Raw genomic sequence first — 21,035 nt, 5'->3', positions numbered from 1 at the left:
ACACACATCCGAATGAACCCTCTCTAGCGGACGTGTGGCACGTTCTCGTACACCATCGAACGGTTCTCGACACTGCTTCGCCATTACGCACGTATCGCAAAAACCAATCGACTCAACTTTCTTCACAAAACCCGTAGTCATTTCGTGCTTCGCCAGATTGTTCAATGCTTGCTGACTTGCATGACCCATACGACGATGCCACAACTTACTTGTTTCGGCCACAGTGATATTAGCTTTTCCCGTAGAACTAACATCCAATTCCAGTTGGTACAAGTTTCCACGAAGATATGCCACACCTATCAGTTCTCCGTCCTTCTTGAACTCCGCACGATCTTGACCTCCACGACCAGTGAAAAGAACATCGATTTCAGCCTGCAAGAGCTTCTTGACCGAGAGCAGGTTTTCTCGTAGATCCGGCAACAGTACAACGTTCTGTATATGAAATTCAATCCCTTTGTTGGACATACCTTTAATTTCTCCAGCAAACTTCCCAACCAGTGTCACGTCGTTTTTAGCCACATCGATGATGAACGGATCTTTCAATTTTCGCACGGACTACAGATGACTTGTATCGTTCACGAGATGATCGCTACATCACGAATCCACGCAGAAGTGAATCTTCCTGGCTTCAGACTTTCTCTGGTCACCGTTTGCCATGAATGCAACTGCCTTACTATCGACCGCAGCATTTGCGCTGCCTTCCGGTTTCTTTGAACGACAATCCTTTTTCATGTGTCCGGGCTTTCCGCAGCGGTGACACTTACCAGAAAACTTCTTCTTTTTTCCTACCGCCGACAAACGCCGCACCATTATCTTCACTCGAGTCATCCAGACGATCTGCCCGTTTGCTCTCTTCAGCCAGCAGCCGCTGCTTGACTGTCTCCAGCTTCAGGTCCTTCTCCGCCAGATACTCGAGTGCCGTCACCAGAAGGTCGTAACTATCGGGTAGAGTTAAAAATAATTGCGCCACCAAATCACCTTCTTCCATTTTGGCTCCAGCGGACTTGAGTTACCTGACAAGGTCATCGAAAACAGTGAAATGAGCTCGCATGGACGATCCTTCCTTCTTACGCAGCCGCGCCAACTGCTTCCTGAGCAACGTCTGGCTTGATACCGACCGTTTCGCGAAAGTTTCTTCAAGAGCCTTCCACATTTCAGCCGCTGTTTCCTTTTCCCGGACAACTTCAAGAACATCATCCGCAATAAATCCCACAAGAACAGATTTGGCCTTCTTGTTCGTTAGCTCCCACTTCGCACGACCCTCAGCGCCTTCAGCCGGAACTGGTCCCGTCAGCACAGAAGATACTTCAACTGCGTCCATGTATAGCTTGACCCGGAAACACCAATTTTCATAGTTTGGTCCGGTCAACTGCGGGATTCCTTCCTTTGCTGGGCCCATAACCTATTGAAATTGAAGGACTAGGCAGATTGGCAGTGAGACAAAGTCGTAGTTTTATAACGGTTAACAATTAAAGTTTATTTGAAATACGTCTGTACAACTTGAGAGCTTAGTTTGGGAATGCCATGAAAATTTTCTCCACGAGCGCTTGACAGCTTCTCAAGGCCTACTTCTTCAAAATCAAACTTAAATTACAGCAATAGAAAATTGAATAGCAGCAGGAGAATCGAGAGTTCAATTCGATTATTAAAAAGCTGATAGTGAGTAATTTAAATATTATTATATTCATCCAAACTCATATAATTAAATCAAAACTAAACTCAAATTAGGTTTGAAAAATAATCCGTCGTTATTTGAGCGGCGTCTGCAAGAAACTTTAGAACGAAACTATAATTGTAAGTTTTATTATAAATTTTGAAAACAAATTGTTACTAAACTAAATGCAATAAATTCCAGCTTTGATCTGTCATAAACAAGACCGATTCAAGGAATTTCGAACTAAGTCCGAACAGCTGTATAATGGCCGGAAGTTTGCTGCAGGAAAGGTAATTTTTTTGCCAATTTCCGTACTTTCTCCGCATGATTTTTTGTTATGCTTAGCTACGATTTGTCTCCCAGTGGCATTGGTGTATAAAAAATATGCCACACCACTATGTTGGGAGACCGTTGGAAAATGGATGTACTTCTAATTTTCGTCAATAAATAACAGAAAACAGTTTGAAATGACGGTATGACGTCACAATTTGCAAAGTAGTATGGAAACTCAGCTATCACGCACACGACGCTCGCAAACTCCACAACCTTCACTACCTATATTTCGATCACTTGTGCGTTATCACGATTATATAGCAGATTTGATATGAAGTTTTGTTTACCCCCATCATTTATTATAAGTTTTAAAGATTCATCTTACTTTATCGTACTATCTGTTTTTTTCTAGCGTTTTCGTTCATAGTATTCTATGAACCAAGTAGTTAAATTCAAATATATTTACTAGAATCTCGTAGGAATTTTACCTTCAAAAAATGGGTAGGTATATGGTAATGTGTGAAAAGAATTTCAAAAAAAAACATTCGTTCATTTTAAGCTTCAACGAAATCATTCAACTATTTTGCTTTTGGGAGCAATCTTTTATCAAAACGAATTCATATGGAGAGCCCTACTGCAGTTAGAAAAGGATTCGGGTATATTGAGGTGAGAGAACCAAGTTCGTCGTGCTTGATTTTGTAATCACAAGTTGTGTTGTTTCGTTAGAACTACAGTTTAGACTTTTTTCATTTCGCTGCTCGATGGCGAGGAGCCCCAGCGACGATTGTGGAAAATGAAGGATACAAAGTATGGGGAGCCATCTGGGAGATAGAATCTATCAATTTGACAGGTTTGGATAGACAGGAAGGAGTCCACAATCAGGTTTACAAACCATTGACGCTGCCCGTCTATACCAGCGAAGGGGGAACCTTGGAATGCCGAGTATATCAATTGGTAAAAAATCCACCGAAAGCCGATTTTACCGAACCAGATCGACCATTCGAACGGCAGCCTTCAAAAACCTACTTGGATGTTATTCTGCGTGGAGCAAAGGAAACTGGTTTACCGGTTGATTATACAGATTTTCTAAGTACAATTAAACACAACGGACATACCGGGGACCCAAAATTCGAAATAGATTTAGCAGTGCAAGATTAGTAAAATTTATAAAATTAAACAAATGAAAATAGCACAGACAATTTCTCAATGAATTTAGTATTCATATTATTGATTCCTTCCGCAATAAAAGAATTCGCTTTGTACTAAGTTTGAACAAACAATATTTTTATATATTTTTTATACAACGGACTCCCCACGTTTTTAATCTATTGTCGAGTGAACTATGGAATTTCGGACGAATGGAGCTAACATTCCCAATCTCTAAATACTCTCATTACATTCTTAACCGTATATTGTATGATAATTACTGACTACCACGTAAAATATTTGCGCGTGATGGAAATGGAATAGATACTACGGGAAACTTTATACAGCGCCAAATCAAATTTTGATATGAAATAAACGATATATTCAGATTACAAGTTTGTTGATGATGTATGGCGTAAAATTAGTTCAAAGTTAAAAGCGTGTCTCTTGTAAATATTAACAATATTACGAAAAATAATAAACAACGTCCAATAAATGTTTGCATTGGAGCTGCCTTCTAAAGCATAACGATACTAATTGGCTTAACAGATTGCTAAACTGAGTTTCTTAGTGGAAAAATCGTAAATACAATATTATTTTCTGTACACTTCCCATTTTCATGTTATGAGAATATTCTATCCCTTATGATCAATTGTCTTTCACATTTCATTGTAGTGAATAGCTGACCTAAATTATAGCATTTAAAACGATACGAAATTTAATTTCGGCATTATATTTATTATTTTTGTCGAGATCACTGAAGTCAAGGTAGTTCAATCATGCCTTGTTTCCAAGTGCTTGCAAATGGAATCTTTAGAATCTTCAGTTTAGTGTTCGGTAAAGATCGATCGAGAATATTGTTGACCATAGTAATTGGAACAATTTCAACCTGGGCCGGTGTATCCGAAGGATTTGCACTAGTCGCTAACGGAATTTCGTCCACTCCTGGTACGGGTTTCAGTATCGGTATACTTTCACCAGGACTCTTTTTCTCGTCGCGATTCTTCGTATCACACTGGTCGATGTAGAGTTCGGTCACACGCAATAATTCCATGGTCACCGTCCAAAGGAAAGTGTCAAGAGTTTCCCGAAGCCTTGCTACACCACTAAGCACCATATGATTCGTTGCTGCAGATTGTGACACATATGTTGGAATAAGTAATAACTTCCGGATATTACTACATTGGTCTATGTGTTTATCGAAACCAACTTTTACGTCACAGTTTATCAACTCCAACTGACTGAGGACTGGTAGTTTTGCAACGCTATCGAGTACCGCAAACATGTTGAAATTTTCCTGTCCTTTTTCCAACCGTAATCGCTGCAGTTTAGTAAAATTGAGGAGAATATTTGCGAAATTTTTACCTAATTCTGTGCATTCCCCTAACTCGAGAGATTCTAGGTTCACAAGGTTTCCTAGAGCCTCGGTTGAAGTAGAGCCTAATTTTAGAATTGACGTTAAAGAGAGATGACGCAAACTGCTCATATACGCGAGCTGTGAAAGGTCGTTCTCCAGCGAGACTGCTGTTGTAGATTTTATTCTTAGCTCTTGTAAACTTTTTCCGTGCTCGAAATTAGAGAAATCCAGAGGATCGTTTTTGATCGCCAAAGCATTGATTACTTTCAGCCCTGGGTTCGATTTCATTAAGTTACCGACCACTGTAGAAGAGCAACGACAAAGATCAATTCTCTCGAGATTTTCCACTGAACAAATATTATCTGTGAAATCTTGCCACATCTGATCGCTATTTCCGGAAATCAGCATTTTTCTCAAATCTAGATGTTTAGTGCCATTTTTCCGTAATGTGTCCGCAAGTCCAGCCCAATCATTAACGTGCGAGTTCTTCATGCGAACTGTTTTCCAGAACCTGGGATGGTTTGCCACTTGGTTCCACATTCTACATACACAGCTAGCGCGTAAGAGCTCCTGAGGAAAGAAAAGTAATGTTCTGAAAGGAATCGAAGCAAACAAGCGCAGTTGAACTTTGAACCGCTTGCTTACCTGTACTTTGAGGTACTGGAAAGTTTGTTGAAGCACGTCGTAACCAATCGACACATTGGAGAAAAAGTTCGATGCGAACATCCGGTTTTGCTCCACTCCCGCGGCTCGTGATGATACCTTCATCGTGGTATCATTTCGAATAGCCGCCAAGTCTGCGGCAATGAAATTGCGACTGTTGTTCTGAGCGATAATAGGTTTCACACTGCCAGCAGGCTTTTTCGTCTCATCCGGTCTGAAAAACAAATCGAGCATACAAGATGTATAAGTGATAATAACGAGAGATTTCACGTGTTACGTGCAAATGTTGTGATAGATGAAAAGGATAGGGAGGAAATACGTTTTTGAACAACAGTTTTGGGATCTGTGGATCGGGGAGTGTGTCTTGAGCAACCCTGAAATTAAAAGAAAAACATCACGCGTTCGGGACTTTTTGTGATTGTCGCGGTCCAATGGTGGGCGGAAACTGAAGAGAAACTAATAAACGAGGAAAACATTCCTTTTTTTCAATTGGTTTTAATCAGAATACTTACACTGAAGATTGTGTTGAGGTTTGTGACGCCTGTTGTGATTCATGTTGTTGAGACTGATGCTTCGATTGTTTTCTAGCCCTTGTTGATGATACTTTGCCTTTTGGAACAACTATAAATTGGTGGTTGCCCACAACTATTACGTCTTGTGTTGGAGCCACTTTTCCTCCTACTTTTGGTGTTCCGGGGCCAACTTTAGGCGGTTCTTGTGGTGGCGTAGGCTTCTTTTGCTTATCGATAGTTGGTGGTGCAGAAGCATTACCATTGCTCAGAGCTTGGTTACCTAATGGCATTGTTGGAGATGTGGAATTGGCAGCCACTTTACCAATCGCCGGCAGAATCTCGAAATCTGGAACGGTTGGTTTTTCATCCAGACATATCTTAAAAAGCAAGACACAAACAGAAAGTCACCAAAAATTTCGATCGCTAGGAGGACGGATTGAGAATATTCCTCACCTTGCAAGTAAATCGGCGAGCCAAAATCTCGGCGGTTGTTGCTTCAACACACTCTGGATGATACATGCATAGACAAGATATGCACTGGAGCTGAGGAATCATACCCATCGCTGGTATACATTGAATTGTACAAGTTTCGACTCTGAGTGTATTGGATTGTATCATTCAGCAGATCCCAAACATGTATTGTTCGTTTCGAGGTGAAAAGGAGTGAAAGTATCGGATTATAGAGAAATGAACGAGAAAGGATTTGTGTTAAGGAGCAGGGTGAATGGTAAAATTGAAAAGCACAAACTACACGTTTATGCAAGAATTCCACAATTTTCTATGGTAATTGCTAAATATATACTCACTTGTTTTTCAGCTTTGTACTCTTCATTCCAATTGGTGAGTTTTCACTGATTTTTGGCCCAGAAGCTCCAACTGAAGAGCCACGTATGGAAGTCGTAAGTGCGCCTGATTTTGGAGACGTTTGAGAGTTTGATCGCGAAGAAGGCGGTGTTCGCGATTGACCAAGCGCAGATCGCGCTAGCGATGCCGGCGGAGGTGGACTGGCTCCTTTTGGCATTTTGGGCTTCGGAATGCGTTTTCCAAGGTTACTTTCAACTGGCGATTCTACTGCAGGGGGAAGGTTTGAACTGATCGAACGTCTCGGAGCGGTTCCATACGACTTTGCGCTCCTTAAAAGTATGCTAAAGTGAGCAGAGAGTTTTATTAATAAGTCTAAACTGAATCCAACCTTATGATTTCTTCGTCCGGTGAGCCGCCAACAGGATCTTTTATAAAAGTGAAATTATCCATTGTTAATCCATCATGTAGAGCCATAACAATATCATTCCTTGTGCGTAACTTTTTACCTGCCGGAGTTATATAGTATACCTCACCTTTGTCTTTGCTGTTACCATCCATGTTGGCGCGGTATACCTGCGAATTATAGTCTTATTAATAAGAGATAGAATTTGATTTGCATATTAAAAACCTCAAACTCCTTATCAGTGTACTGTTTTTAACACGAGAAATAAATGGTACTTGTACAAAGCATATTATCAATCAGAATATTCTTCTTTTTCTGTAGAAGCCTGTAGGAGTTGTGCTGTGGTTCAAAACTTTGAGTGCTTTGAGACACCCCTAAATCATGTCCGATTGAGCTGAAATTTTGCACAGGTCATTTTTTTGGACCAATAAACAAATGTGCATGGTCGGTTCTTTAAATTCGATAATTATTTTTTCCATACCTTCATTGTCTCTCAAGGCTAAGTCCCAAAAAGTCGAAAAGACAGATTGATTGATTGATTTTTCAAATTTCCTTTCCCGCTTGGAAGATTTTCGAGGATCAAAAAATAAAAACTTTGAGCGCTTTGAGGCACCCCTAAATCATGTCCGATCGAGCTGAAACTTTACACAGATCATTTTTTTGGGCCAATAAACAAAATGTACATGGTCGGTTTTTGAAATTCGATGATGAATTTTTTCCCATACATCGATTGCCACCCTATTGCTTCCGTTAAATTTTTCAGGCAAACACAAACGATGTGTTCGATCGACTTGCGGACTACGCACAGATCGCCAGCCAGCGGACCATTTTTCTGCCTAAAAATTTCTGAAAATGTTCGTAATCCATAATTTGAAGTCATCCAGTTTAACTTCATTCTTCAGAAGCTGTCCAAAGTGACCTATTCCGGCAAAATGATCGGCCATTTCATTGCAGGCTATGCCGCTATATTCTAGGACCCACATGAGGACTGAATCCGGCAGTAGACACCTCTTGATAACTTGTATCCATGGTTGACTAGGCCCGACCGCGTCGGCCCCATCGATGGCGCTGGCCTAGTCGGTAATTATCAGGATTGATTTGGTTGGTTGATAGTGGCAGCCTGCAAAAGTTACGGCAGCTACGGCCGAGAATGTCTGGCGGAAGTCGGCGAGTTTAAAGTTTGGAGAGTAATTGTTAACGCTTACCATGAAACCAACTCCTTGCATCCCAATGGATCCGTCCATGTATCGAATCTCGTATTTGTTTTATTCCCCTGAGACAAGTTCGAGAAAGATTTGCTTCGTGTCCACTTAGCTCACCCCAGCTCGGAAGTTGTTTTAGATTATTTTTTCCACTCGGACCACCGTTATCCTCTAGTCATTGGTCCCAAACCAAAGCTGTTTAGCTATAGGTGGGTGAATGAAGTGTGTCACCTGCGGTAAAATTTCGTTTGCGAGGACGTCAGGTGCGTCTCCTCACTACCGCTGTTTTAGGTGAGGAAGCTCCCAGTCCAGGAGACTATTGTTGCGTCATGAGGATGTTAAACGGAGGTTCCTATTCTTCAGCGCATAACGAGGCAGCTGGTGTTGATGGTATCATGCCAGAAATAATTCGCAGTGCATTGTAGTAAATCGCAGATAGAGCTTTTAGGAGTGAAGTGGTTTTTGATGATGGCCTTGGCCACCCGTAAACGGATTTTTTGGTTATTACTCCGGTGTAGTTTAAAGATGATTTTCAAAAGGATTAAACCGAGTGGAACAGCTCGAAATGGTGATGGAAGCTCAGGTTGCAGTCAACCCCCACTCCTCGGATTTTCAACCTATGGCGGGGGATGCGGTTGTAAATTTTGACTCCCGAATTGCAACCTTATGTCTGTAGACCACCATGGAACCACTTTTTTTTACGCCGAAAGTCGGAAGCCTCGTTTATCGATAGCATTGGCCCTTCCTCCGGGTTAAGATTGGCTTTGAGGATAACTAATGGTGGTTCATTTCGCTTGTCCCAAAGATTTTTTTTTCGCTCAACGTTGTTGTGAATGATTAAACTTTTAATCGCCCATCGCTGGTGGAGATGTGATCAATTAAATGTTTTGACGTGGGACTACGTCTAACCGGAGTATATGGGGAGTAAAATGAAAACCTAAACACAGAACATGCGGGAAAACATGAAAGATTCCGAATGCTTATAACTCGAATATTTCCTACTGGATCGGAAAAATGTTTGCATCAATTGACAGGGAATATTTCTACGCATCTATCGCAATTAATAAAATGTTATTTTTCATTAGATAAACTGTAAAATGTTAAGCGTTATCTAAACGCCCTAACTGCCTCGTTTTGATTGGCCCGATTTACGGTTTCCCCAACACAGCCATCATAACCAAGCAGCCTTGTGGAAATCGGCAATGCAAATACATGAAAGTGTGGGGATTTTTGTTCTCACCAAAATGTGTTCCCTAACACAGACTTCAAAACCAAGCAGTGTTGGAGAAATCGACATTGCAAATACATGAAAATCGCGGGTATTTTTGTTCCGTCTGAAATGTGTTTCCCTAACACAGACTTCAAATCCATGGAGCGTGGGGAAATTGGCATTGCAAATAAATTCAAACTGCGAGTACAATCGAACTCGCTTGCCTTTGTGCAGTCTAGAATATGTTTCCTTAAAATGGTCTTCTGAACTTAGGAACCTGGGAAAATCTTGTAAACATTAGAGGCGATTGAACCTTCAAGTTCAAAGGCTTTATAATATAACAAGTATAAGTTGAAGTTGTTGCTTCATGCAAGCCGGGGGTACTTTTGCACCCGCATGTTTTTTTTTGCACTCCGAAAAGTGTTTTCCTAACACGGATTACAAACACGGGTACGAACACAACGCTTTGGTTCGCTTTGGATTCAAGATTGCATTGAAGGATATGCCTTCATATCTTCTGCTCACTGACTTTCTGGCAATGAGTGCCTGAAGTTCATCAAATCAAGCGAATTCGCGGTTCGAGAAGTACGTACACTTGAGAAATGCAAACTTGAGATGGAAATGTAAAATAAAATAATCGTTTGATAATTCTTCCGTTCACATATTTTGTCCTAGCCATCATATGAAACGAAAAAGGACTGTCATTGAATTTATTTGTAACGAAGAACATAATCTATCACAATGCATGAATTGACCTTACATGGCATTTGTTCAATCTCTTTACTCACAAAGAATATATATTGAATTCGATTGAATCCGGAAATTGTTTCATTCAATCAAAAATTTAATCAATACAAACAAATGATTGCTAAGCTAAGCTAGTCCCACGTCAACTTTGCGGTTATATCATAGATATAACCCATCCATTTTTTTCGGTCGAATAGTGTGGAACCCATACTTTGTAGTGTTTTATGTAATCAATGTTCATCAGGTATCTTAAATGTAAATATTAATTATGAATCTGCTATTTTATGCGTCGTGTACTGAGGATTATTCTTGATCAGCATTTCGATTTAATTATCATCAATGGCATCACAAACTTCCCAGACAACCAAATATGCCATAAAATATTTCATTTCAATGAAGATTGTTTTCGCTGCTAGGAACATTCCTCCAGAGATATGGTCCGTGCACCAATGAAAGAATCTATTGTTCGTGTCTCATTTTTTTTCGCAAAACTTGGGAACTCTAAAAAAAGAAACGGAGCGGTTTTTACTTCAAGAGCGGAGACTAAATTGTAACCTAACCTGAAAAAGCAATGTCGTGTATTTTCAATACTACAATATTCTAACATGCTGTGGTGGCTTCATCCCCCTACAGGAATGCTTGATTCTCTAAAACCAATGAAAATTGATTGATGGTTCGCCCCAGTGAGTATCGCTGCTCTATACAAACAAATATTTGTGCATGTTAGAATAGCATGTATTTCTGCTTGAAAAACTGTATGTCACTGTCCCATTGGAATTGACATGTTGATTCCAGGTCCAATAATTCCAGCTCCTGTAGATTTGCCAATTTTAGACCCATTGGTATAAAACACGGGTGATCCTGGACGAGTTTTAAGATCAACTTCTTCCCATTCTGTTGGAAGAGTAAATTTCGGATTTCTCCTGAGCGAATCCACCTTTGTTCGAGATGGAAAATGCTAAAAGCTGAAAGCATTTATTCAGCCGATATTTAACTATCATTAATCACAATTACTTACATCTAGTTTAACCTCCAATTTTTCTCCTATCCAACAAATGTGTAATCGTAGATGTTCCTAGAACCTATCAATTCAGTAAGGCATAATGTAATCGAATTCATTTTTAAATTCAGTGCCACTTACGACTTCAAGAAATTGTTACGAAACTATAAACTTCAACAATTGCGCATAAATATAATAGAAACTGGAAACTGGTGTACCTTGTGTTCAATTTGGTTTATGAATGATGGCCGATCAGATCCTATCTATCTCGCCAGCAACGGTATCGTTGGGGGCAACGAGGGGTCTAACGTATGTGCTCGTAACCGTCGCAACATTCCCCGGGACGTAACACTGGTCAGCGTTCCCAGGACCAGTTTTACCAGAACCAAGATCTAGTACCGCGAGTTTCGCTACCGGTCTTCGCAACACTCCGGTCGATGTTTGTACCCACGCTTGGCGTACACGTCCATCTTGGTCCATCTGTACTTGCAGCACTCGTCCGCGCATCCATCCATTCCGCTTTCTATCGTCAATGATGATTACTAAATCTTCTTGCTTTACCGGTTTTACCTCCCCAAACCATTTAGTCCTTCGGGATATTATGGGCAAATATTCGCGTATCCATCGTCGCCAAAATAAATCCACCATGCGTCGACAGTAGTCCCAATCACTACGGCATACAGCATCCGGATCGTCTATCGTTTTCGAAGGCTGCACAACTCCATTTGAGTTCATAAGCAAAAAATGGTTAGGTGTTAGTGCTTCTTGATTTTCTTCATCCAAAGGTACAAAGGTCAAAGGTCTGGAGTTGACTATGCTCTCGGCCTCCACTAAAACAGTACCAAACACCTCCTCCGTGGGAAGCTTAGTAGTGGAGATAGCGTAAAATGCAACTTTTACGCTTCGCACCATTCTCTTCCAAGCGCCTCCCATGTGTGGGGAGGCCGGGGGAATGAATAACCACTTTGTGTTGGAATTCGTGAAAGTTTCAGCTATGTTCCCGTTGATGGACCTGATCTCGTTCCGAAGTTCGTTGCTGGCACCTAGAAAGTTTGTCGCGTTATCGCTGTAAATTTCTGACGGAGATCCACGCCGTGCCACAAACCGCCGAACAGCCATCTTACATGATTCTGTCGACAATGAATGCACGACTTCTAGATGCACAGCACGGATCAAAAGACACGTAAATAACGCTACCCAACGTTTCACATTGCTACGTCCTACGCGGACCGTCATTGGGCCAAAGTAGTCCAGACCGACAAATGTAAACGGTCGAAAAAATGCCCCTAGCCTGGCCGCTGGTAGAGAACTCATTCTGGGTACCGAAGGAACTGCCTTGGACACTCTACAATGCAGACATTCCTTCACTGCGCCTCGAACGACGGTGCGTAGGTTGGATACATGGAATCGCTGTCGTAACTCATTAATTACGGTTTCCATATTACCGTGTAGAAGCTTCTGATGATACCACAAGATGATCAACTTGGTTACACGATGATACCGAGGAAGAATGATAGGATTTCTTGTGTCATATGATGCAAATGCTGCTAAACTTATCCTGGTTTCCACACGCAAAACGCCGTTGTTATCAAGAAACGGAGAAAGTTTGAAGAGCTTGCTGTCACTATTTAGTCTCACACTTTTTCCTGTAGTATCAACTGTAGACAACATGGTCACTTCCTTTGCGAAGATCTCTTTTTGGGTTGAATGAAATATCCACGCCTCCGCTTTTGCCAACTCTTCTTGACTCAGCGGGCCCTTCGTTGTAGGAAGTCGCCGTGCTATTGCCCTCAAATTTCCGAGATATCGAACCACGAACCCAACGGTTCTAGACAAACGGTTCCAATTTGAAAACCGCTCCCAGTCAAACACCGAATCGATGATATAATGATGCATTACCATACTGGACTGCTGTTCCTCAGTTGTGTCATATTTCTCTTCTGGGATTGATGGCCAATACTCCTCACTCAAATGTAAAAAATCAGGTCCTCCGAACCAGCGACCTTCCGGGCACAAATTCGGTCCCCTTTTCCACTTGGTCGCATCATCAGAGGCATTCGAATCCGAGGGAACCCAATGCCATTCGTTGGCTTTTGTTTTCTCAAGGATCTCCCCAATGCGGAAAGCCACGAATTGGCGATATCTTCGTTGATCGGAGTTAATCCATCCCAACACTGTCTTCGAGTCGGTCCAAATGAATCTCTTCGTGATAGGCAGAGTGTGAGTGGAGCAGATGCTCTCGACCAGTCGCGCCCCTAGCACCGCAGCTTGGAGCTCCAATCGGGGCACAGACATTAACTTGAGTGGAGCTACCTTCGCCTTCCCGGTTACCAAAGCACATTGTATTTGTCCAGCTACTTCAGTGCGCAGATAAGCAACACAAGCAAATGCGGCCATACTGGCATCCACGAACATATGCAATTGTATATTTTTTAATTTCGTTGACGACTGCCCCGGAAAATAACAACGCGGCACGCGCACCTTTTCCAAAGAGGGGAAAAGAGCAACCCATTGGTCCCATCGCTGCTTGAGCTCAGATGGGATTTTATCGTCCCATGCGACATCACTGCGCCAAACATCCTGTAGGAGGATTTTTCCGTGAACGGTAAAGTGCGATAGAAATCCTAGAGGGTCATATAGACTCATCACCGTCTTGAGCAGCTCCCTTTTGGTAGGCCACTCAGGCACTGTAACGAAGTTGGCAGAGTACGTGAAGGCATCAACTCGTGGCATCCATAATACTCCTAACACTCGTTCTGAGAAGTTTCCGATCTCCTTGGATAACTCCTTAACTTCAGCGCTCGTGGACTCACCCAGCTTTTGTAACACCTTCTCTGAGTTTGACATCCACCCACGAATTATAAACCCGCCTCTCGAATGGACGAATGTTACCTCTTTCGCCCTTCTAATCGCTTCCTCTTCGCTGTCCATGCTGTCCAAATAATCGTCAACATAATGCTTCCGTATTATGGCATCCGACGCGTCCGGGTATTTGTCCGCATATTCGCTAGCGTTAAGGTTCTTAACAAATTGTGCAGAACACGGTGAACTTGCAGAACCAAAGGTGGCCACATTCATGAAGTAAACCTGTGGTTCCTGGTTCGGATTCTGCCTCAACAAGATTCGTTGTGCTTGTCTGTCTGCCCGTCTCATTACCATTTGGTGAAACATTTCCTTCACATCCGCGCAAACCGCTACTCTCCGTTCACGGAAACCGGTCAGAACCGACTTCAAGGGTACTAGTAAGTCAGGTCCTTTAATTAGCATCGTATTTAGACTCACTCCGTCCACTTTCGCGGCCGCATCACAGAAAATGCGGATTTTGCCTGGCTTTTTGAGGTTGATGACCACACCTAATGGCAAATACATAACTTTTCGAGGATCCGCAGTAATCAGGTCTTCTTCAGTTGCCTTCACGATGTATCCTTTTCTTTTATATTCTTCTATTTGTTTATTCACACCAACACAGAGTTCGGGATTCGCTTTCATCCTTCGCTCCAGACATTCCAGTCTTCGAACAGCCATGAAATAGCTGTCGGGAAATTCGAAGTTATCGTACTTCCACAGCAAGCCGATTTCAAAACGAAAGCCAACACGTTGTGTAGTGTTTTGCAAAATTCGCCTCGCTCGCTGATCTTCGTCGGACTCTACGTTTCGTTTCAAAGACACCCCCATATTATCCAGCGAAAAATACTGCTTCACTAATTCGTGCAAGCTTTCGTCATTACTGGCACACTGACACATGTGCATACTGAAGCACCGTTTCTTTTCCACCGTCGCCGTTGGACCATGGATTGACCATCCCAGTCGCGTTTTGGTGGCGATGGGCTCATCCATTTTCCTCTCACGCATCTTCAAGGTAACACTCAAATGTGCATTATCATTTCCAATTAAAATTCTTGGAACAGCATCCTCATAGTCTTGGATCGGTATCCCAGCGAGGTGTGGATAAAGTTCCACGAATTCCTCGTAGCACATGGTCTGCTTGGGTAATCCCAAGTTCCTTACCGTTCGTGCTTCAGCAATAGTGAATTTCTTCTGCTGTGCGACACCCGATATGTCCAACCGTTTAGACAGCTCCTCTGAGCGAGTAACATTAGCCGTCCAAGTTAGACACAGATTATCGACTTTGCCTTCGATACCTAGGTATTCAACTAACGAATCTTCGACCAGAGTTATAGACGATCCATCGTCTAGAAAAGCGAACGTCGTAATCGATCGTTCTCGCCCGTACAGCGTCACGGGAATGATGCGAAACAGTGATCCTCGCCCGGAGTGATGATGGTTCTGCACTGCAGTGTTGCTGGACGTTGTTGGACTGTTCTTCTTCGCGGTGGAATGCAACAACGGATGATGCCTGTACTCACAACCTTCTACGTCGCAACGTCCCTTAGATTTGCATGGGCGCTTGCCGTGCGAAAATAAACACTTGCGACACAGCGATAACTTCTGTACCAATTTCCATCGATTGTCGACATCCATCTTCTGAAATGTAGTACAATCCTTTACTTTGTGCGAGGGATCTTGACACACGAGGCACTGCTTCCCCATAGGACTACTTCCCATGGGCTTGGGTTGACTGTGAGCTTCCACTGAATGTGAGTTACAGAAATTCTTTTCCTTTGATCTATCGTGCTTCGATTGACTCGGCTTTTGGTCCACTATCAGAGTAACTTCCGTAGCTGCAGATACTATAGTGGACATGTACGCAGCGAACGTTCGAAGATCTGCTCCCGGTTGTTGACGTTTGACCATTGCCCAGTCCAACTTAAGATTGGCCGGCAGCTTTTCCACCAATTCATAAAGCAACGTAGGGTTGTTCAAATGTGCCTCCTGATTACTAACATGAAGGTGGTCGTAGAGATTCTGAACCGCCATTCCGAATCCGATGAGCGTCTCGATTTTATCGGGCTTTGGTGCTGGAACTTCGCGAACCTTCGTCAACAGAGCATACACTAATATTTCCGGCCTCCCATATAAAGTCTGCAGTGTGGATATTACTTGCGGAACAGAATCCGGAATCAAAAGCCTACTTCGTACAGCGTCTAAAGCGGGTCCTCGTAGACATAGATGCAATCGCATCAGGTTCTCCGCATTCGTGAATCCACAGGCATTAGTGGAATTGGTGAACGAACTTATAAATAAAGGCCATTCTTCCGGGTTCCCTGGGAACGTAGGAAGCTCCTTTAACACCATTCACTGCGATTAAATTTAATCATTTTGAAGGGAACACTGAAATTAGTCTTTGTTTCCATCCAGTCTCAATTCATGCTTACTATAGTGTTCAATTGAAATCCTTCAGGATATGTAAATGACCTGTGGGATCTCCTTCCAGAAAATGTTCTGCACGTTTCGGCTTAAGAGCAACTTTTTCCGCTTTAAGTTTTATACAGTGATGCAAGGGTAAGAATAAAAGAGCATCTAAGGATTTCAAGGGTGCGCTGGACAGTTTTTTCTGAGCTGATATTTGTGTACTTTTAGGCCACCACACTACCGAAGCATATGTTAGTCTGGGTCTATTGCCGAGTAGATCCAATACTTCATTCTCGACTTTAGTCCCCACTTTTTCCCGAATAAGCTACTACAAGTTCAGAAGGCGGTCAATCAGAATGAATGCTCCACAAATTTTCAAATTCTACAAAATTACTGACTTCTATTAGTTAGCTCTCAACTGCCCTATTTTTAATAAAAATCAAGATGTTAAATGTACGTTTTATTTTTTACACTTACCAATTCCCTTTTCCAGCCATATTTGAATGGCAGCTTGTATGCATCACCCTGGGCTACTACGGGTACAGCAACTTTTCGTTTGGATTGTCCGGTCGCCATTATCATCATCGCTGTCCCCTTGCCACTTGGTTCAAATATTCCTGCTCCTGTCGATCCCATACTCACGATCGACTCCATTTCATCCTAGGCAAAATGTGAGCAAATTACGCCGTTTGTTTGCTATGTTTAATTTTTGCTTCTCGTTTATAACATAAGTAAATATACCTGTTTTTCTAATGATTCCGTGAATGAATCCTCACCACAAGCAGGAACGCCTTTCGAAGCTGTTTCCGTCGACGAGGAATAATCGGGTTCAGGTTCTTCAGTTTTCAACTTCGCAAGTGCGGAAATTAAGATTGACGATTTTTTCGAATTCAAAATTCCTAATTTTTATTGTTTGCCATTTGTATCAGATTTTAGCGGGATATGCAGAAAAAATAACAAAATTATATAATTATGAACATTCATTTGTCAGAAAAGTGACATTTTGCAGTTTCCTACTTTCGGATTCTGACACGGCAGCAGAAATTGAAAATGGAAGCACAAATAGCTAACTAAAGGCAAAAGAAAGGAGCGTAATGAAATCGATTACCATTACCGCTGCGAGCGGCGTCCTCATCGAATCCAGCGAAATCATCTTCATCACTATCACACTCTAACAGGCTATATTTGCGCTTTTCGTTGTTACTTTGCTGAATGCCACCTTCTACAAATGCGGTCGTGATAGTTCCAGTTATTCCTCCGGTTGCGAGTGGTTGCTGTTGGTCCCGTCGATGCAACTTTTGGTGCTGAGCCATTCCTACACTAACACAAGGATATATTTTAGATAAGCTGAATCGACATACCAACACAAATAAATATGAGAATGAAATATTCGATAACACCACGAACGTTTTTCAGTCAGAAGAAATTCATTTCACACTTTTTATTCCTTTTATTCACAATGAAAGTATTCAAAATAAGGGGGTACTTTTTTCCTGAAGCAACTGTCACTCTTATGTTTACGTTTATTTATTCCCGCTCCGTACCGTTTACACTCTATTCATCCCACGTTACCACGAATAAGATACTTTACAGTGTTGCAATATTTGTTCATTGAACGCCAGAAACAGTACTATGATTTAATCGACATTTCAGACAAATCAAATTTCATTCAACCTATAGAAATGAATTAGAGGTTGACGCAGATGGAGTTAGGTGATTGCTTCATAATCCTTCGAATATAATCCATCCAACATTTTCCCCATGTCAACTATACACTGTTTTCCTTTCAATTATATGGATTACTATTACGGAATCTAGCAACACTGTTTCGTCGCCTACACAACTCTTCACTGAATGCTTGCACTGCTACACCTTCAGAATGCCTCTCCCGCGTAGGACAAGCTAACCTCATACACGGAGAAACCCGCGAGAAAGAGACGATACAAAGTTAGGTTATCTAAATATTGCTTTCATTACACACTTAACATTACCGTTTTCCACAGAGTGATGTTTCTACCAACTATATAATTGTTATTTCAAACACATCAATAACTTAGTTGTCGAGTAAAGTCGAACTTTACGTTGATAGAAACGAAAATCAACCGCGAGAAAATGACAACGGTCTGATGCAAACCGAGTGAATACGCGATTGATTGATAAAAACTGGCTGCTTTGCTTTGTAATGAGCGTGATGTCTTCCAAGAAGTTGTTTAATAAAAGGTGGGAACATATTGGTATACACCAAAATAAAATCCTTGGTAAAAGAAACCCAATACTTTTTGTAGTGTAAACCAAGGCGCCTAGAAGTATATCCTAAGGTGGGCCAACTTGCTAAAACCACTCTTCAGCAATCTTGGAAGTCTACTGTGTTTTGTTTGTAAACAAAACACAATACGCTTGTGCCGAAGCTAGCTCGTGATCAGTCTATCTCTTTCACGCTTCAAGCAAATAATTCCCCTTCTGCTTTCTTCCGTACTGTTTTCATATACCGCTCACCTAACCAACTTAGTGACAAAACTCATCTCATCTTAGGATATATTTCTAGGCGCCTTGGTGCAAACATTAGTACAGTAATTTACATTTAATACGATATTTTGCTAAGTGAACAGACTTGTAATGCGACACGTTTAATTGGACATTTTTACCTCTAATTGGACCTTTTTTCAATATCGAGTTGGAAGCCCAAAGTAAGGCCCCACATTGAAAGTCGCCACCAGAAGACTACACTACGCATATAATGAAAACGTTATGTTAAGAGCATTCAATTTACCATGTTCACAGATAAAAGCGATCTCACAATTCAACTGTTTACAAAATTACGACATGTTATCATATCTGGCATCCTTGTGCTGGGTTGTTTACATGTAGAATGGAGTGGAATAAAACATCAAACAACGCGCGGTCTAAAGCGATCAGTATGTTATAGCACTCGATGCGCTCCGCATCGCATCGAATCGCACCGCACCGCGTTCACTATGTCCTCGGCCTTAGAGGTGATAGTCACCTTTAATTGGACATATCAAAAACACAACAAAATGTGGAAATCAAGTTAAAACCATTAAGGTGGTCATACACTGTTTGTCCGGAGGTCAAATATTTGACACTTTCTGATAGATAAATTGAGATTTGAAATTTGTAAAAATACTATTTTGTTTGCCATTCTTCAATTTTCAACAGTGCCCAACAGTATCAAACATGGAAAAAATCGACTGATATATTTAAGGAAACCGCACCATGTACCGACAGGATTGACGAACAGGTCGAAAAAATATGTTTGGGCATTCAATAACTGAATATTTGCTTGTCGTGTTTCTTTTTTCGTCCATGCTTGTCGTGTTTTGTGCCGAATATATTTGATCAGTACTGATCAGTACTGATCAAATATATTTATCTGTCAAAACGAGTCAAATATTTGGTATGAGTACCCTTAGAAAAGTGTGCAAAATACATAATCTAGTGAAATGGTTGAAAATTGGGTATATTTTGATGATGATGCTCTTATATTGATGAAAAGCGGAGTTTCGCATTACATGTTTTGGATATAATAAACAAACCTGACCAAACCAAATAGGATGACCCTTGGTAGTGCGGACTGAATCAAACCAGCTGTCAAAAAAGATCCAATTGAAATGTCAAAAGATCTCCCACGATCAGGAGTGTTATTTTTCTCATGATAATCAACACTTCAATTTAATACATCGATCATCTAAATCGGTTCAGTAGTTCAAATGTTATGATTTTTTGCAGAAAGTCATTTTTGGACAAAGGGGGGAAAATGATTTTTCGAACCATCGGTTAACTTTGAAAAATCATACCTAAAAAACCAAAAAAGAGCACCTCTGATATCGAGATATTGGGTTGGGGTAAAAGAAATTTCGTATTTCTGACCGAAATTTGACGCTTTATTTAACATACTTAAATTTATCCAATTTAAGTCAAATATGCGCCGTTTTGTTCGCAAACTTGTTGCCATTTAGAAGGCAACTTCATTATCCCGCCCTTATAAAACCCCCCTCCTTATTTGCAAAAAACAGTCAGACAGCCAGTTTTCGCAAGCCTCTTTTGAGGCCAACTTAGTATCACCAAGAGCGTTTTGCATGGGCCGGAAGAGATGATAATCACATGGAGCCAGGTCCAGACTATACGGTGGGTGCAATAGGACATCCCATCCGAGCTCCCTTAGCTTCTGGCGGGTCATCAAAGATGTGTGAGGCCGAGCGTTGTCCTGGTGGAAAACAACACCATTACTATTGATCATTTCTGGCCGCTTCTGGTCAATTGCCTGCTTCAAACGGTCAAGCTGCTCACAGGAGAGAACCAAGTTGGTGGTCTGGCCATAGTTGAGCAGCTCATAGTGGATGATTCCCTTCCAATCCCACCACACTGCACACACTGCAAAACCTTCCTGGACGTCAATCCGGGCTTGGCGATGGTTTGGGCCGGCTCACCGCGCTTTGATCACGACTTTTTTCGCTTTAGGTTGTTGTAGGGATTAATAGTTTTTTCTAAAGCTATGTTCCTAGTGTGAGGTTTGAGGATTCTCAAATAACACAGTACCAGGATTGATTGAATTGTTTCGAGCTAGAGTGCCGAAGATAAACCCGTCATGCAGAGTCAGTTTTTCACACCTAGAGCTAGAGTGCCTAGATACATGTTCAGTGCTAGAGTACCTGAGCATTTTCAACAGCTGAAGTTCAATTGTAAATTCAAGTTCAGAGCTAGAGTGCCTGATCATTAGAACAATTAGAACTATAGTGTCTGATTTTAACAACTAGAGCTAGAGTGCCTAGTTTCGAGTTCAGTGCTAGAGT

The 21,035-nt window shown here is 41.6% G+C and overlaps 3 protein-coding genes across 9 annotated transcripts; 1 reads left to right on the top strand and 2 right to left on the bottom strand.

The window, feature by feature from the left end:
• Positions 1–2,221: 2,221 nt before the first annotated feature.
• Positions 2,222–5,582, top strand: LOC129771589 (gamma-glutamylcyclotransferase-like). The gene is made up of 3 exons (XM_055775386.1): positions 2,222–2,428; positions 2,487–2,593; positions 2,654–5,582. Exons 1-3 carry the CDS (start codon positions 2,425–2,427, stop codon positions 3,083–3,085), a joined length of 543 nt encoding a protein of 180 aa, XP_055631361.1. The 5' UTR covers positions 2,222–2,424; the 3' UTR covers positions 3,086–5,582.
• On the bottom strand, positions 3,307–18,404 carry LOC129771586 (uncharacterized). 7 transcript variants are annotated; one of them, XM_055775382.1, is made up of 10 exons: positions 18,216–18,404; positions 17,339–17,539; positions 16,966–17,123; positions 16,702–16,884; positions 6,798–6,982; positions 6,412–6,738; positions 6,059–6,200; positions 5,606–5,982; positions 5,076–5,307; positions 3,307–5,000 (listed from the first exon to the last, which is right to left on the bottom strand). In XM_055775382.1, the coding sequence occupies exons 2-10, from the start codon at positions 17,535–17,537 to the stop codon at positions 3,837–3,839; spliced, it is 2,967 nt and encodes a 988-aa protein (XP_055631357.1). In that variant the 5' UTR covers positions 17,538–17,539; positions 18,216–18,404; the 3' UTR covers positions 3,307–3,836. The 7 variants fall into 7 exon arrangements, with proteins under 7 accessions (XP_055631357.1, XP_055631353.1, XP_055631352.1 ...); XM_055775378.1 differs by having other exon boundaries at positions 17,333–17,544; positions 18,216–18,403; XM_055775377.1 differs by having other exon boundaries at positions 17,333–17,539; positions 18,216–18,403.
• On the bottom strand, positions 6,989–16,695 carry LOC129771585 (uncharacterized). The gene is made up of 2 exons (XM_055775376.1): positions 10,532–16,695; positions 6,989–10,472 (listed from the first exon to the last, which is right to left on the bottom strand). The coding sequence occupies exon 1, from the start codon at positions 16,165–16,167 to the stop codon at positions 11,224–11,226; it is 4,944 nt and encodes a 1,647-aa protein (XP_055631351.1). The 5' UTR covers positions 16,168–16,695; the 3' UTR covers positions 6,989–10,472; positions 10,532–11,223.
• Positions 18,405–21,035: the final 2,631 nt, after the last annotated feature.

This window comes from Toxorhynchites rutilus, chromosome 2 (genome assembly GCF_029784135.1).
Source record: "Toxorhynchites rutilus septentrionalis strain SRP chromosome 2, ASM2978413v1, whole genome shotgun sequence".
NCBI classification, from domain to species: Eukaryota; Metazoa; Arthropoda; class Insecta; order Diptera; family Culicidae; genus Toxorhynchites; species Toxorhynchites rutilus.
This window is presented reverse-complemented; position numbering and strand designations above follow the sequence as displayed.